This window comes from Solanum verrucosum, unplaced genomic scaffold (genome assembly GCF_900185275.1).
Source record: "Solanum verrucosum unplaced genomic scaffold, falcon-dt-bn FXZP01000100.1, whole genome shotgun sequence".
Classification (NCBI taxonomy): Eukaryota; Viridiplantae; Streptophyta; class Magnoliopsida; order Solanales; family Solanaceae; genus Solanum; species Solanum verrucosum.
In genome coordinates, this window is record NW_026020254.1 from 368772 (window position 1) to 386919 (window position 18148).

The 18148-nt window shown below is 33.8% G+C and overlaps 2 protein-coding genes across 2 annotated transcripts; one reads left to right on the forward strand and one right to left on the reverse strand.

The window, feature by feature from the left end:
- The first annotated feature begins 5527 nt into the window (after positions 1 to 5527).
- Positions 5528 to 8562, forward strand: LOC125833179 (abscisic acid receptor PYL8). The gene is made up of 3 exons (XM_049512320.1): positions 5528 to 5866; positions 6591 to 6806; positions 8073 to 8562. The coding sequence occupies exons 1-3, from the start codon at positions 5741 to 5743 to the stop codon at positions 8289 to 8291; spliced, it is 561 nt and encodes a 186-aa protein (XP_049368277.1). The 5' UTR covers positions 5528 to 5740; the 3' UTR covers positions 8292 to 8562.
- Positions 8563 to 9627: 1065 nt separating this feature from the next.
- LOC125833167 (probable inactive purple acid phosphatase 1) lies at positions 9628 to 16541 on the reverse strand. Its single transcript, XM_049512306.1, has 13 exons — positions 16406 to 16541; positions 15470 to 15654; positions 15201 to 15292; positions 14743 to 14809; positions 14513 to 14635; positions 13907 to 13999; positions 13631 to 13760; positions 13044 to 13125; positions 12615 to 12747; positions 10994 to 11199; positions 10783 to 10908; positions 10236 to 10545; positions 9628 to 10075 (listed from the first exon to the last, which is right to left on the reverse strand). The coding sequence occupies exons 2-13, from the start codon at positions 15635 to 15637 to the stop codon at positions 9770 to 9772; spliced, it is 1836 nt and encodes a 611-aa protein (XP_049368263.1). The 5' UTR covers positions 15638 to 15654; positions 16406 to 16541; the 3' UTR covers positions 9628 to 9769.
- Positions 16542 to 18148: the final 1607 nt, after the last annotated feature.

Consider the following 18148-nt stretch of genomic DNA (forward strand, 5'->3'; position numbering starts at 1 on the left):
AGGTAAAGTCTATGTACTCTCTTCAGATCTTACTTAGTATATTGTTATTGTTAATTCATTGTAATTAAAGCACGTGATAAACTAGATATTTTGATTTTGTTAACTCGTCAAAGTTGTCCTCTTGCTTGCCTTATAGTATTTGTTTTTCTCAAGAAAATTAAACCATAAGTTACCTAACTCATGATAGTACATGAAGAATATAAAAGTAAATATATTTAAGATAGTGGTAATTAAATAACTAGTAAAAATACCAAAACACAAAAGCAAAATTATTAATCATATAGATGGTGCGTTATCAACTTGCGTAGTGGAAAGCAATAATGGATTGTAACAAATAATCAAGTTTGTTTTGGGTCCACATATGTGATCATCAAGGTTCTAGATTCTTAATTTAATTTTTTTTGGACAAATGTAAGCTAATCAATTTTCAATTTAATTTGAAAATAACAACACATGTATATAAGTTATACTAACATCTAATGATTAATTGTTTTTATTCAGGATTTAAACTATGTGTAGTCTTGGTATGAAAATAACAACACATGTATATAAGTTATACCATCTAATCATTAATTGTTTTTATTCAAGATTTTAACTATGTGTAGTCTTAGTAACAACACATTACATTTATTAATCCTCCCCTTGTCTAACCTAGACAAATATTTATTTGTAATTTAAGCTTCAAACTGCAGGACGAGCCATAAATTTGAAATTTCCACCTATAGCCTATACTAACAAGAAGAGGAGAGAGACGGATAAGTATTATGGTGGTCTAATGATAAGTATTTTTTCATCTTTAATTCGAGTTTTCAAATTTGAGTAGTGGATATAGAATTATCCTTGATGAGGGACCTCTCGGTACACATAAATTTATTGGCTCTCAATGAAAATACGGGATATCGGGTGGAAAATTAAAAAGAAAATTACTAATAATATAATGTTTGTATGTCTTATATTTTGATTTTTCAGATGACATAATACTGATTGACAAGACACTGGTGGATGGAAATTTGGAGATATGTTTGAGAGTCTGAAAGCTTCAGGTTAAGCAGGACTAAAACGGAGTATCTAAAATGCAAATTCAGTGACATAACACATGAGGTGGAGGTGAAAGTGAAGATCGAACAAGTCATACTTTTCAAGTATCTTGGTCCAATAATCTAAGGAGATGTGGAAAGATTGATGATGTCGTATGATGTTAGAAGGATGTGTGGGGATGGTTATACGGGACAAGGTATGAGTGGCTTCTGTCGCTAAACAAGAAAAAGGAAACAAGATTGAGATGGTTCAAGCATGTGAAGAGGAGGTGCGAAAGGATGACTGTACTAGAGTTAGGAAAGGTAGAGATAGACTAAAGAATAACTAGGGACCTGATAAGACAAAATATGAGACAAGTTCACATGACCCTGGAGGGAAAGGTATAGAGATTTAAGGTAGAAGATTGGTAAGTAAATAAGTGTGGTCGCAATTTAAATCAACCAAAAACGACTTTGAAATATTGTCAAAAGAAAAAAGAAAACACTTCACATTTCTCACTCTACTTTTTATTTATTTATTTAGTAGCCAATGATAAAGTAGACTTGACCAAAAAAACTTAAATTGGCCTCACCTGCAATTTATGTCCCCACTTTTTAAATAATAGCCAATTATATCCCTAGAAATTAACATGCCTTAAATTGTGGCTATCTTATTGGTTATTGCTTCGAATAGCAACTTTGACATCAAAGGATTGAAGATAAAGACAACTTCATAATTCTCAACTACTTTTAATAAATTCAAAAATAAAGTTAGTTCAATTCCTTCCAAAAATAATTCTAACTTAATAATTTTGCTTGTTGCCTTTCTTATTAAATTCTTAGCTTAAATTGGTAAAATGACAACTTTTTCCTCAGGCAGGTGGTACTGTTTCTAGAACAGAAAAGGACATTTTTTATAATAATATATTAAGCGGATATTTGATCATGAAAATTTGAAAGTTAAAATCAAAATTATATTGGATCATATTTAGAATTTGAATGTACTTTTACTAATTCAATTTCTAAAAACTAGAAAAATATTTAACTTGATTAATTTATGTCAAATATACATTTTTTTTATTAAAAAGAGATACATTTTTTTTATTATCCTTTCTTTTTTAAAAGCACAAGGTATGTCCAAAACTTAATATATCTAAAATAGAAAGGCAAAACCAAAAGCTTTTTCAAAAGAGTTTTGTTTTGTTTTTTCCGAAAATTTTATTTATTTATTTATATATATATATATATAAAATAAAAAAATTAGCGATGCCGCAATCTTGAAGTCGAAGGAAGGAAAAGAAAAGGAAGCAATAGTGCCGCCCCCGTAACTTTTGGCGGCGGCTTTTTCAAAACCATTCTTCAAAAAGTAAAAACAATGTTCCGGACGACGTTTTTTATTGTTGAGACTTGAGGCTAAGGTTAGGTTCCTATTTTATATTTTCACGGCCTATGAATTCATTCGGAATATAAAGAGGTTCATACAAGTGATAATCTCACAAATTTTTTCTTTTAATCAAATTTTTCAAAGATCTTAGGATTACGTTGTGAATATTGATTAAGTAAGAAATAATGTGTCTCTATTTATAGTCTTAAACTTTTTCTTACTAACCAAATATGGAGACTTTACGTTTTTTTAGAATTTTTTTTATCTATAGTAAGAAACTCGGCCAAATACCCAACATTTATAAACTGGGATTTGAGGTTAGATAGGTCCAAGATCATATAAAAAGGGGAAAAAGGACAAACATACCCTCACAGGGGCGGACCTACATATAGCGTTGTGGGTGCTCGAGCACCCATTGACCTCGACGTAAAGTTTACATAGGTATACAGGAATATTAAAAAAACTGATATATAAAACTAGTGAGCACCCACAACATTAAGTCTGCTATGGCGTGTTGGTTGATAGTTGGGTGCTGAAGGTTCTTATTTTCGGCAGACGAGGGATCGATTCCCGTCTAAGGTACCCTTTTTTCCTATTTTTCTTCTTCTAATGTTCTCATTGGTGATTAGTTTGTCCAGTTTTAATTTCTCCTCGTTAGTTTCTCTTGACCTTTTGTTTTTTTTTTCTTTTACTATTTTCCTTTTTCTAATTTAATTTTAGATAAATGAAAAGGAAAATATAAAATTATTAATTCATTGTAGCAAAATTATAAAATAGAAAGAAGCTTTTAAAAAATTTCAATAAATTACCACTCATGAAGGCTTGAACAATTCTAAATTATGAGTATTGTTTTTAAATATAAGAAGCAAAATATACCTATGAGTGAACTTTCTTGTCCATGAGTTATATCACAAATGAATTTTATAATAATATTGGCGTAAATTTATAATGTTATTTAATATTTCATACATAGCATTTAATATTCACAAGTGTTAGCAGTGACATTGTTAATCATATCCACTCCAAAATATGTAATTCGATGGGTACATTTGTTATTTGTGACTAGTTTTCTTTCATAACGGTGATACTAATTGTAATGATTTCATTACCATGTTTTTACTTATAGAAAAACACTATTGCAATCAAATAGTTCTACACATATACAATTGCATGCTATGTAATTAGTAATAACTTTATGCCAAAATATAAAAAGTTAAGCACCCACTGTCGCAAAATCCTAGATCCGCCACTGTACCCTCAAACTATCGTAAATGGTATGCAAATACCCTTCGTCATACTTTTGGGACATTGGTGCTCCTACCGTCAAAAAACTAGAGCATATATGACATTCACTCTAACGGAAGACTAAATAGGGACACGTGGCGCAATCTTATCCATCGATATGATATTTAATAAATATCGGATTTGTAGATAAGATTATGACACGTGTATGTCCGTTAGTATAAAGGGTATATACGCTCTTGTTTTTAGACGGCAGGGGCACCAATATCCCAAAAGTATGACGAATGATATTTGCATACCACTTATAATAGTTCAGGAGCACATTTATCTTTTTCCCTATAAAAAAGGGAAATGATGGGAATTTTATGCTTTGTTTCAATTTTGGTGTTTGCAAACATTAAAGATGTGGACATGGAGCTTTAAATGTCATTTAATAGGCTCAAAGTTGAGAAAGAGAGAGTTCTCCTTGAAATAACTATTATCTATTTACAAATACTTTAAAGACTCAAAAAGGCTTGAGAGTGAAAATCTACTAGCAAATCGAAAAGACCCTTGTGAGATTTATGAAATTAATGTTCATTACATCGTGAAATAAAAAATAACCCAATATCATACCTATTTGATTAAGAAAACCAAAACAAATTCCCTTTTTGCAACTAGTGATACAATTTTAACTACAATTTCAAGTATAACGATTCAATTAATAATTATTAATACATTTTCTTAGAAATTAAGATTTCAAGTTGGATTTTACATTGAATAAGTAATGTTTCTTCATGTATTCTTGGAAGGATTTGATCACAACTTATTGTTTCTATATTTGATAACGACCATTTTGTACCGTTTAAAAGAATAAAATTTGGACGTATCAAATTTATGTTACTACCGAAAAATAGTATTTATAAAGATAAGATGATATGTTCTAATCAGTAGAGAGCTCAAAAAACAAATTGATATAATTTTATGTATATATTTGACTATTCTATCTATTGACAAATATGCATTAGTTTTAAATTATGGAAATTAGAAAATTAATGTTCATTTTTTTCAAAAAGTAATACGACAAGAGTTGAAAATGAAAAAAAGCTATTTAGTTGTAGTCATTCAAGGAATAGTAAAGATAAGCCTAGAAAAAAAAAAAACGCAAGGAAGGATCATGGTTCAGTTAATAAAGACAAAAACATTTATCTGTTGTTATAGATTTTTTATTGTGATATTTAAAAAAAAAAAAACTTTAAACGTACTTTTTATAGGTATGTGAATCACATTATTTCTATCTCAATCATTCTATTAAACATAAATTTGATAAACGATTTAATCAATGAAGACAAGGAATATTAGGTGATTTTATTCATTTGTTGTAGTCTTAGTGAACAGAGTTATCTGATGCATGTTATTGTGGGAAGTGATAGATATCTCGTAGAATTAATCAAGATACACAAAAAATATATTTTATTTTAATTAAGTAGAAATCTGATTACATTTTTCATAGTGTAAAAGAGAGAGAGAGTACAAATCGAATAATTTTTTATTGTTTACTTGATTATTCGATTTATTGATAATAATAATTCTCAATTCAAAATTATGAAAAATATAAAATTACTGTAGCATTTATTTGTGCTTCAAAGGATAAAGACAAAAACAGTTATTTTGCTGTTACAGATATTTTATTGGTTCCAATAAGAGGGAGCTGAAACTGAGAAATCCTATCCCGTAAATAAAAGACTTATCGAGGGGTAATTTGGGAACTGTAGAAGTGTCAACTCCCGAAATGGACAAAAAGAGTGGTTCATCGGGTAGATACGGAGAATATGAAGGGTAAAAGCGGAAAAAGACAAAGAGCAAGAAGACGCCGAAAATGTTTTAATATTCCAGGAGAGATAATTAAATAGCTGTACTAAATCGATAATGGAGATCTATTTGTAATGGCGGTGGCTACTTCCCAAACATACCGAGTCCGACTCGTCCACTTGCGAGTTCAATACGCGTTAATCTGTCTCTGAGAGATCTTTGCTCCGTCATCGGGGTGATACTCCAGTCACCGGCGAGAGAAATACACGCCGTTCATTGATTACAGGTTTTGCAGGAAACTAAAGCGATGATGAACGCTAATGGATTCTGCGGTGTTGAGAAAGAGTATATAAGGAAGCATCATCTACATGAGCCTAAGGAGAATCAATGCAGTTCATTTCTAGTCAAGCACATTCGAGCACCTGTTCATCTTGTTCGTTCTCCTCTCCTCTCTCTCTCTCTGAATGCGTTTACTGCATTTTTCTTTAACGTAGATCGATTGATTTATTTTCAGCTGTGTGTGATTGATGATTATCCTTTTAAATATCTTGAAGTTAAACATTAGGTTCGTTATATTTGCGATGATTGTATGGTTCCTGATTTGTGTTGATCCGTGTTCTTAGTTTTGTTTTCCTGAAAAAATACGACGTCACTAGGCTTTGATTTTGGTAGTCAGATCATCGAGTTCCTTCTTAGTTTTGTGTCTTGGTCAAATTTGTATAGAGGATGAAACGGATAAGATTTGAATTGTTTCCTATTTTAGGTCAAGCAAAGATTGTATTATCTTTTAGCTGTTTGGTTTATCCAGTCATGAAAGTTGAAAGTGACTCTTACTATTCTTTTGGTTAGTTGTATAAGAAAGGATCCCTTCCATAAAATTCTTGCATAACTAGGGGGTGAACTACAAGTGTTTATAGTGAACAGAGACGAAAGGCTAAATGTATGAGCAATTGATATGTTCATTGATTATGCAAAAGGGGCAAATGACTCATCTGCAGTTATTCTCCACGTTGATTGCCTGTTTGCCTTGTGCTGGATAACTGATATTACTGCAAGCAGGACAAAATTAATATCTCTGGTAACATGAACGAAACTTGCATTTTATATTTTGTGTTTAGCCAGTCGTAATGGTTGTTGGTTCTCCCTCTTTTTATCAGGTTTGGTCATTGGTTAGGCGGTTTGATCAGCCACAAAAGTATAAGCCCTTTATTAGCAGGTGCATTGTGCAAGGAGATCTTGCGATTGGTAGTCTTAGGGAAGTTGATGTCAAGTCGGGCCTCCCTGCAACAACGAGTACCGAGAGATTGGAGCTTCTTGATGATGAAGAGCACATCTTAAGTGTCAGGATTGTTGGTGGGGATCACAGACTTAGGGTATTAAATAATTCTCTCTTGTTTCGTTGTTCCTTTCTTTTTTCAATTGTTTTTTCTGATTTTTAACAACTTTGAGATTTTGTTGTTATTAAATACACTTGAATTTGGTTTTTTCCTCAGAGGATGATCATTTCTATGATAGAAGATTACCTCCAAACTAATTAGACTACCAAAATAAACTTCTAACTTGAATTACTTAATATACTTCTGATTTCTAGTTTACAGTTCTATTTTTCAAGTGCTTAGTCATATATGTTTATAGAGAAGGTCGAATCATCTGATATTGATACTTTTGTGATAATGATATTGCAGACTACTAATCCTCTTCCCCTTAAAGACACTACAACTTGTCGACAAAATAATGGATATTGCAGTCTGGTATTCTAGGCATATTCTAGGCAGGCTAAAAATGTAGCATGTTTCTCATCTAAAAGACTAATTTGTTCTCTTATAGATTGATGTTTTTCGGGATTAAGCTTTAGTGCATTGAATCATCGTCAGGGGGCTTTTTGTGATTGTACCATGGCAGGTTATACCTTTTAATGCCCCCTTTGACTTGGTGATGAGATCTGAAGACAATAGATCAATTGCTAGGCATTTGAGGGATAGATAAGTGAGTATCTTCCTGATGCAGATCCTTTCTTAGAGCCAACTCTATTGGTTCTTTGATTTGGCAAAAATGATTTGGTTCTTCTGTACTAGAGCAACACTTTTAATTGATGATAGCGCATTATGAAGCTGAATGATCAGTACAGCACAAAAAGATAGTTATTTTGCTTTTGAGGTTTTTCTTAGTAGAGAGCCGAGCATGTGCTTTTAAAAGTATGATAACCTTTTTTGAAAGGTCTACCAGAAGGCCAAGAAAAAATCAATTTAAATTGCAATCATATTGGTAATAATTAATAAAGGGAGGATGGTACGTTATGTAGCACAATGCAGGTGTCTGAACTTGTGAGTTGGATTGGGTTAATGACTTTCATGCACTTTTTTTAATTGGAATGCGGAATATTGTAAATTGATTGCTGTATGATTGTGATGTCATGTCCTGTGAATGCAAGTTTTTATGCATTTGGATTCGTTTGAAGAATCACTAGATGAATGATCTGCTTTTGTTTTAGCAGGTTAAACATGATAGGTTAGTTTGATCTTGCAAAGAGAGAGAGATACTTTGTGCTTGCTTCCGACCTATAGTATTGTTTTCACTACATTCAATTAAATATTCAGCCCTGTATTTTGCCCTTATCTTTTCTATTTGATCTTTTCCAGAACTACTCTTCAGTCATATCTGTCCACCCGGAGGTGATTGATGGAAGACCTGGGACACTAGTGCTTGAATCATTTGTGGTGGATGTGCCCGAAGGGAACACCAAAGACGAGACATGTTATTTTGTTGAAGCATTGATCAATTGCAACCTAAAATCACTTGCTGATGTTTCAGAGAGGGTTGCTGTGCAAGACAGGACAGAACCCATTGATCAGGTCTAAATCAGGAAGACGTTCTGAAGGTTATTTCTACTTAGGATGAAGCTTCCTTAAGGCTGTTAGTTCTCCTGAGGCTTTGGATGCCGACTGTATGTGGCTTGCTCTCTTCAATATTCCCTGGTGCTTTTAGTGCTCCGCCTTTTTTTTTCCTCCAGTGTATGTTTAGGGTTCAGTCATATTACTTGTTTGTAGTGTCTCAGAACCACACGTTTTACAAGGATTTGTAGACACCCTGTAAATGGATGAAAAGACTAGCCTGTTTCAATTCATCGAATTTTGATAGTGGGTGTGGTATGTCACTTGTCTCTGTTTCGTGTTGGTCCAGGGTATATTGAGTGCGTAGTCGTGTCTTTTAAGTGCATTTGTGGTAAACAATGGTTGGGTACAGCGGGGGGGGGGGGGGGGGGGACTCTATTTACTGAATAGAAGCACATTTAAGGCTCCAACAGTCCATGAGCTAATGCTGTACAGACTAGTTATAGAGAAATGCTCTAGATCTGCAAACATTCTTATTTATATCGTTGTTATATTTATCATTGATCACGCAAAGACGTTTTAACTGTTGTGCAGTGGCTGGAGTTATGAGAAGAAAGTTGAAGATGACTTCTAAGATTGCTTTAATAAACTGAGAATGGTAGCTTGTCATGTCACTCTGCGAGAGGTTCTTTCAACGAGCATGTAATTCACAAGATAAAATACTGCACACACACACTACTTAGATCTACTTATTTTCTTGGAAAACTTTTGTGAAGAAAACGTTTTCTTTCATACTGAACACACCTTAGCTCTACGCACTTTGACAAGTTGTAAGTTTTTGTTACTGTGTTAACATTGGAAGTAATGGTTAGCTATTCACATTTACCATAGAAAAAGCAAACAAATGAAAAAGATTATTCCACAGTTCTTATTTTCTTGGAAAACTTTTGTGAAGAAAACGTTTTCTTTCATACTGAACACACCTTAGCTCTACGCACTTTGAAAAGTTGCAAGTTTTTGTTACTGTGTTAACATTGGAAGTAATGGTTAGCTATTCACATTTACCATAGAAAAAGCAAACAAATGAAAAAGATTATTCCACAGTTCTTATATTCTTCTTATCTTGATCAGGAGAAGTGTTTAACAATATCATCTGAGCCCTAGAAGACAATACTTCAAATATAAGACCAAGGTGTAAACTATGAAAATTTCTCTGAGAATTCATTCAAAAGATAAAATACAACAAGGCTGTTATCAGCCATTGATGTGGAATGCTTTGTCGTATACAGTATACCAGAATTTGAAATTTATCAGAGTCTTCGTATGATTCAAACATTAAGGCATCATGAAAAATGATGAGCAGAAGCCAGATGGTTTCATATCATATTTGCAGAAATAAGTGTTGACCCTTTTTACTTTTTGAGATCGTAGATTTGAAGATTACAAATATATTGGACTGTATAGCATGTCAGAATTGAACTGAATTATGCATTTACCTAAATTGATCAAGATGCAAGGGTCATGCTTGGGCAGCTGTCAACTGTGCAGGCCAGTATGTCTCTATAATCTCGAGATATCCTGAACGAGTCGTAGACTTTACCATCTCTGCTCTTTTTGTACTCGAACAACAGATTTGAATGATCAAATGCTGTTAACTTCACAAAGCCATGGTCATAATCCCTGAAGATACTCCATTTAGTTTGGATAGGGGTAAATTCTGAAAGGCTTGCTCCAGCCCCTCCAGCAGCTACGTGTATAGTTCCATTCAAGGCACCTTTATACAAGTGTTTCTCGTTGTTTGTACAAATATTCTGCGGTAAACAGGGAAGTGTTACCCTTGCATCAGTCAAATAAAAGAATGTTGGAACCATTTCAAGTCAGAAATAATCCTAATATGATGTGTGGAAACATCTTACTATATTTTCTGTCTGCTATACGATAGAAGATGAAATTCAGAAGTTCCAAATATACCTGGTAAATGGGACACGTCCTTTCATAGTTATGAACATGGCCGAATATAGCTATATCAACTTTATACTTCTGCCAGAGTTTTTGAAGGCTTTCCCTACCCATAGGTTCTGCAAAAGATCCTTCATCAGCATATGAAGCATCTGAAGAATATCCCAGTACCCGATGAGCTAGGAAGATCAGCCACGGTTGTTTTTGTCTGTCTACAGATGCCAGACAGTGTTCAATAAAGTTATATTGCTCGGTTCCCTGCCTCCAGTCGTGTTCTGTATCAGCTATGCAGAACCGGAACATACCATAGTCGGTAGAATACCTAAGAGAAGAAAACAAGAACTAGTATCTCAAAGAATTGTTGGACACAAAAGGATAACTAGTGGAGGTGCAGATGAAATGACATTCTCCAAAAGATTATATTGCATAATTAGAAAAATGATTGGCAGTGGCAGTTACAGATACAGTGAGGTTCATAGTTGAGTGATGATCATACGTCACAAGAGACGGAAAAAGTACCTATAAAAATGAAATAATCAGATAGGGACAATCACCATACCAGAACTTATCCCTGTTTACTGTGGGAACATAAAACATATTCTGAACTAAAACACCACATTCTCCACCTGAATCCATATTCCCATAAAATGACCCTGTACCAGGCCAGTCACGCTCATGGTTGCCACTGCAGAATGAAGTTAAGAATTTACCCAAAGCAAGCAGAAGATTCTTAAATGTTCAACAAGGTTCTCCGTAGAACAGCAGCATACCTAGCAAGCATATAAGGTATAGTTGAAGCAATTGGCTCAATCTGAGAAGTAAACTGATCCCACTGTGAAATGTAGCCGTTGGCATAACAGATATCACCAATGTGGAATACAATGTCAATGTTCTCTAAATCATTAATAAGCTGATTGGTAGTGTTAAGAGCGCCAGGTTGGAACTGATTATATTCATTGGAGCCATCAGCTTCATCCTGCAGTTTGGAACCACATCATTACAAGATCAACAACTTGATCAGGATAGTAAATTTTAGAATGCTTAACCAGCGGTTTGATCTATGATTTTGTAAAGGAAAGCAAACACAAAATAGAAAAAAATTATGAAAGTTGAAGTTGGTCCTTCAACTAGGAAAATACTGTTCACATAAACTATTATACTTGTGTAGTTTCCAATTTATTTCAAGGAATAAAGAACTACCAAATTGACATCTCATTTACTTGCATCACTATCACACATTAGACTGACAGAGCTAACGCCTAACATTTTTTAGGTAAATTACTGAGTAAGTTGAGCTAAAATAACTTCAAAATTTGGAAAATTCAAGTGGATATGGAAGTAGGAAAAACAAGAAAAACACATCAACTTGACATGGATCACACTAGGTCAAAATTAAGCATGTTCCAGATTGAGATAAGGTTGTCTTTGAGGATTTACTACTATCAATAGATGATTCATCATATGCAATCTAACCACAATTTTCTTTGTACTTCAAAATAGTTTGCTTATCAGTTGGTATAGTTAGCATTATCTGCAGATGTTGAATATGCAACAGTGGAGATAAAAGTCAAATTTACTTGGGAAAATCATAGAATTTAATAGCTCTTGTAGTGATCTAATTTTTACAAAGGTGATTCGAATTCTAGTAAAACTTGAAGGGAAGGCTACCAACTCAACTAGTTGAAAATGACAAGTGCAGGAGGAAGAAACCTAAGAGAAGACGCTCGTCTCTTTGGTCCTTATTTCCATGCAACACAGGAAACCATGCTCTTTTGTTCATCCCTGCAACTTTCCAGATTTTCAATTGCACGCATAGCTAGGAGCCTTCAAATTCCGTTTGAGCTACATGCAGATGCATGCTTATACGCATTTGTGCATTTAAGTAGTGCCATCATAAACAACAAAAATAACAAGTATTGGTCTCAACTAGTTGGTCTATCCACCTTGAATGCTAAAAGCCAGTTGGATCAAACTTATCCGCTTCCATAAATGCCAAACCAATTGACCAGTGCAACATATTGTCATTTTGCTTTCCCCTCATTCTCTTACTTCCTCAGAAAGGTGCTTATTCACAAAATAGTTTAGTATTTGCACTCTTATGCTACTCTGCGATTGATAAAAGCTTTTCCTGGCTCCCCTCCCCCATGAACTTGATAATCCACATGGAAAGATAACAAAAGCTTCACAATTGTTAATCAAACAACAGGAAGCAGTTTATTTTTAAAAAATAAAAATACCATGAAGCAGCACAAAAAGACCGAAAATTCATGATAATGCACAAGTCATAACCAAGGAATACAAATTAGTAACGAAAGCATATGGCGAGCTTTTCCAGATAAATAAACCGATAAAAGTTCTAGCAATCTAACTGAATCTAAAGAGATTACAAACCTTTCCCATGTCCCCAAAAATGACAACACGTTGTACAGAGTTTTGACCAGGATAAGGAGATGATTTAAATTGACGCATCTGATTCCACATATACGTGCCATTTAAGAATCTATGACCAAGCTTGTAGGTATACCTGCAAAGACCAAGATGCAGCATGATCCAGAATTTTACCTACTAAAATAAAAAATAAACACTCCACAGTATTATAGAAGGTACTAGGTTGAACTTGTCTATAAATATAATGAAGTTAACTTTTGTTTTAGAAGTACAACATCTTGATATTGAGTTTAGGAATGTTAAGTGAAAACCAAAGCTTCCCTAATGGAAGAAGTACACATGCCCAAAAACAGTTCTCAATGTTCTATGGAAGAATGAAGACATCTATGGCAATCTGTATGCAGTTCTCGCACACACGGGTAAAAAACATACATTGTGTTCGGCCATAATTCTTTTAGGAAACTGGTGTGGATGAATCCGGGATCACGCCATCCAACAGTTCGAGCCGGTGCACCTGAAAGTGGCATCATATATGAGAAAGACTATTGTTGATCCACCATAACATTTGACACAATTAGACAACATGTTTGATAGCTCTGAATACCAACCAAATTCTGCTAGCTTCCTAGATGTAAGTACCAAAAGACAAATAGAACTCAAAGTCTATAGTTAGAACATGACATGTCAACTCATCCAAAAGCAACATTATCTAAACGAGTACACTGATTCTCGTGGGGCAATATCTTATGTTTCAAGTTTATGGTTCTAGATTATTTTCTGTATTAATAAACATAGAAGGTGATACAGTGCGGAACTTGAATATATGTTCATCATACCACCAAGCTTCATCCCGAGTAAAACGTACCTAGGTTTTTACCTTATGATTATTTTTAATGCTGATGCTCTTATAACTTATCAGTTGGCTCTTTCCAATTAACTCCATTAAGTGGATAGTCATGACTTAACCCAATTCTTCTCCTTAACCAAAATATAATCAAATATAAAAGATTCTAGCGCACCACACATGCTGCTACGGTCAAATGTCAATGTCCCTGCTGGACTATGTCCCTGTTGTCCTCCCTTTGGACCCCATTCCACGAAAGGCTCTGCTTCATTGATTCCATATCCACTTGTCCATGTCACAGCCATCTAAAAGTTAAAGAAGGTTATTTCCTCAACTTATTTGTGTGACTACATCCTAGTCCACAAAAGCAAATTCCACAGAAAGTTAAAATAAATATCAAGCTGCTAAAAGCTTACTCTGACCTCTGTTTGCAGGAAAAATAGACACTTACTTCATTCCATGTCTTTCCTTGTGCTAAACGTGGATATACTGGTGCATTTGGATTTGCAAAGGCAACTATGTTTGATACAGCCACCAGCTTTGGCTGTTGGATAAGGAGACAAATTAATGTAAGATGAGATCACTACAAAGTCGCCTACTGAATATGTTAAATGAAAACAAAGCAAAAGCCTGTATAGTGGAAGAATAATAAAAACTGATCGACATACAGAAACAGACAGACAGATGAAAGAAACATTCTGTAAAGTTGAAGAGATCTATACAATGAACATAACCACAAAACAAACATGTTTTGATAGAAACTACTCTTTTTAGGTTCCAAATTCCTGAAAGCTTTGAGCTTGCAAAATTGAATTCAAAGGAAAATGGATCAGGAAATTGTTTAACTTGTCTACAAAGGGAAGAAAATCAATATATTAGAGAAACTTCGGTCCAGATAATAATTTGTAAGTGATTAAGATTATTTAAGGTGCACATTAGATATTCTTGAGATGAAGTACAAAGTAGTGATGACAAGACATACATAAACTTGCATTCAGTGTATAAATACTCTGGACAGAACACAGAATTGACGAGGATGAGAAAGGTATGAACATACACTGAAGAGTCCACCAGAAAACAAGGAAAAAGAAAAGTCTGATCTCTGGTTAGTCAATTGAAGCTTCAGTGATCCCTTCCCAGTGTCTTTGTAGTGAGGATTAGAGTAACTGGCATATTGATACTGCACGGTAAAAATGCAAATAGTGGGACAATCATGGTTACTTTTTATCCCTTCATTCAAGAGAAACTTCTGGAACCAAATATAATTAAAATTGGCAAAACACCAACCTTTATAGGTGATGTACACAGAAATGGTGGAAATGTTCTGGGATTTTCAGGGGAGCAACTAGATGCACTAAACAAAAGAAATAGCACGGTTATGTAATGAATAACAAATTAAAGCCAGCATACTCATGAATTTATTAAAACTTCACTAGTTATACTCCCAAAGGGACCCGGAATTTAGTTTTTTACACAAATGTTTAGGTAACCTTTCATTTAGGAAAAAGGAGACTGCATTTAGGAACTTCTAGTTATAAGATACTAACAAAGAGATAGTTAAGAATCTGTGGGGAAAACATCAAAACTATTACTTAGTTAGTAGGAAATCATACTGGTTAGTACCATAAAGAAGTAAAAGGATGCACTCCAACTTTTTAATATCAACTGCACTTCGTATTGCCAACAATATCATTTATCAAGACCATGCAATAGTTTGTTTGAACTGATAACTGCATGATTTCTACCTGAAATTGCCAGGAGAAAATACCCCAATCCAATCATCGGCAGAGGGATTTGAAACACTATACTCTAGAGAAACCCATTCTTTATTTTGCCCCTGCAATTTGAAGGGAAATTTAAACTATGAATGAGAGAGACTTTGTACCTTCTCATTCGCAAGCCATTGTTTATTAGAGACCAGGAAATTCAATTTGTTCTCTAGCTCTGTGTGTTTCAACTAGTTTTTCCCTGAGTGGTATATATGTGCCTGTAAGAAAAAGATATTGGAGCTTACATTAACCCCGAGAACTGAAGGAGTAGCTTTAATAGAAGCATGAATGTCAATGGCAAGAACAACATTATGAATCGCAATCCTAGAAAGAGGCTGCTCCCCATGGCATGTTACCCCTTGAAGGCTAACCAGAGTTAACACAATCGAAAGCAAAGCTATTAAAGTTCCCATTGCATCCCCTGCAAAATCTGAAACCAATCAAGCAGTCTTGATTAGAACAGACAGTCAAGGACAAATTTAGCATCCATCAATGAAGATAAGATGGCTGTCAGAAACTAGTAACATGAATAAAACAAGTATCAATTAACACCATTCATGTCTTTCTTATAACCAAAAGTGAAATCAAGGTCAACTTTGAATATTGAGTTCCTTGTGACACCCACACCTAGCACTTGCTTAAGGACCTGTTTGGCCATATTTTTTTGAGCTTTTTTTTCTTTTCAAAAAACTGTATGGTTATGCACTGTAGTCAATTTTTTACTCCAACTTGAAATTAATAAGTTTTTCAAGTTTGAAAATCTGCTTCTTACCACTCTCTCAAAGTTGAAAAAAAAAAATCCCTTTCTTTAAGTGAAATGAATGTCCAAACACAACTTCAATATCCAAACACCCTTTCTCAACTTAACTTCACATACTACTTTTTTCATCTTCAAATATCGCCAAATTCATGTTCAAACACCAGCCAAATAGAGCAGAATGAATGCAGACCACACATATAAACGACTGCTACTAGTTTGTAATCTATGTGTAGTTAGCTCAATTAGCCCAAATACTCTTTTTTAGCAAAGCCTGCACAGTTTTTTTTGGGACTTTACTTGCACACCAACAGCAAATATCAGAACAACTAAACGTCCTGACTAATCAGCAAATACATACAACAAGAAGCCAAGAATTAGCAATTAAAGTTGGAATCACTAAATTCAAATAGAAAGTACTTACCTTTAACTACTTGAAATCAGATTCAGGTGAAGTTCAAGATGAAAATTTTAAGCGGCAAAGTGGGAACAAATCCATAAAAGCTCAAGTTTTTAGCAATTTGAAGAGAGCAAGAAAAGCTTAAAATTATTATTGATAATGATTGTGACATCTTCTGATGCCAAGAATATTCTGGGATCATTGCTTCCTACTTCTAAGATTGCAACAGTCTCGAGCTAATTGAGGTGAAGGTGACAAAAAAGTCTTAAAATTAAAATTGGTGACAAAAAGAAATTTACCAAGTCAAATCTTTTTTTAATTAGTGATTAAGATAATTGGGGATTAAAGTGTAATATTTAAAAATTTTAAACTTTTAAAAATATTCAAATAAACCCATTCCAATTGTCTTTCTTTTTCTTTCTTGCAACAGCTAGAAGCCCATTTCCAATTGTATTTGTTTTTCTTCTTTGCAACAGCTTGTAGCAGAGAGAGACGACATTGTTGCAAAAATATTGTTGGTGACTTCCAATACCTTCGTCTTGGTCTTCTTCGTCATAGCCGTCATCTACCTCAAGGTAACACTCTTTTCTTTTCTTTCATTGTTAGGGTTTTGAGATGGTAAAGATTGAAATTTCATTGGGTTTTATTAGGCCTTCTTTGTTTTTAGCATATGAAAGTTTGTGGATTTAACGATTTTGCTTGGTAGGGTTTTCTTGGGGGAAAAAATGTGGGTCTTTTACACAAGATTTGTGTGCTTTCATTGATCCTACTTTTATTTTATTTTTTGTTATCTATGTGGGGTTGTTCTTATCTTTGGTGATTGATGGCTCTTTAATGTCTGCATTTTAATGTTTTGCCTTGTTTTAGGTTCTTGTTTTCTGTAGGAAAAAAAGAATTTGGTTGCTTTTGAGGTAAATGTTTGAGACATTAGAGGTGTCTTTCTTGGACCTTTAATTATTGCTCATCTTATGGAGAATGTTGTTCTTAGAGATCATTTATTTTTCTTAGTCTTAAGTTAGTTTGATCATTGGTAGTTAAGCATTGCTATTAGTTGTTATATTCCAATATTATGATGTTCGTTAACTCTTGGGGGTGTGTTTCACAGAATGTATTATAGTAACTAGTAACATATTCATTTTTTTCAAGCCTATGGTTTTGTTCATGATTTAAGAGGAAAAGTGTAGTATGGTTTTGTCACTTCCTGATGTTGTTGTTACCTTATTTTATAGTATGCTTTGTATACAACAACAATAATTATTATACCTCAATCCCAAACAAGATGCCATATAGATGATTTGCATATATACTTCAAATAACATGCATCTAGCCAAAATTTGATGATATATTTATAATTGTTTACCCTATTTCTTTATGTGGTTTTGAAACTAACTTTCAAAATTATCTAAATGATAATGAATTGTCTTTTTTTATTATTACATTTTGATTTTATTGTTTTTATATATAGATTGTGCATCCATGACTCCAAGGAAAAAACGAACAACTCCTACTAAAACGTATGAAAGGCGAATAAGAACACAAAGACAAAGAGAAGAAGAACTAGAAAACACATATTTGACATATTTGAAAAAAATCTATAGAAGAAGAAGGAGAACATGAAATAGATGTTTCTTCTACAAATGTAGAAAGAGATGATAGAGCAGTTGAGGAGGACCAGAATGACATAGCCATTCCAGAAAATGAGACATCTCCTATTGTTGAGTCTTCTCCACTCAGTCCTTCACCCGATAACTTCATTGTGAAGTCGGT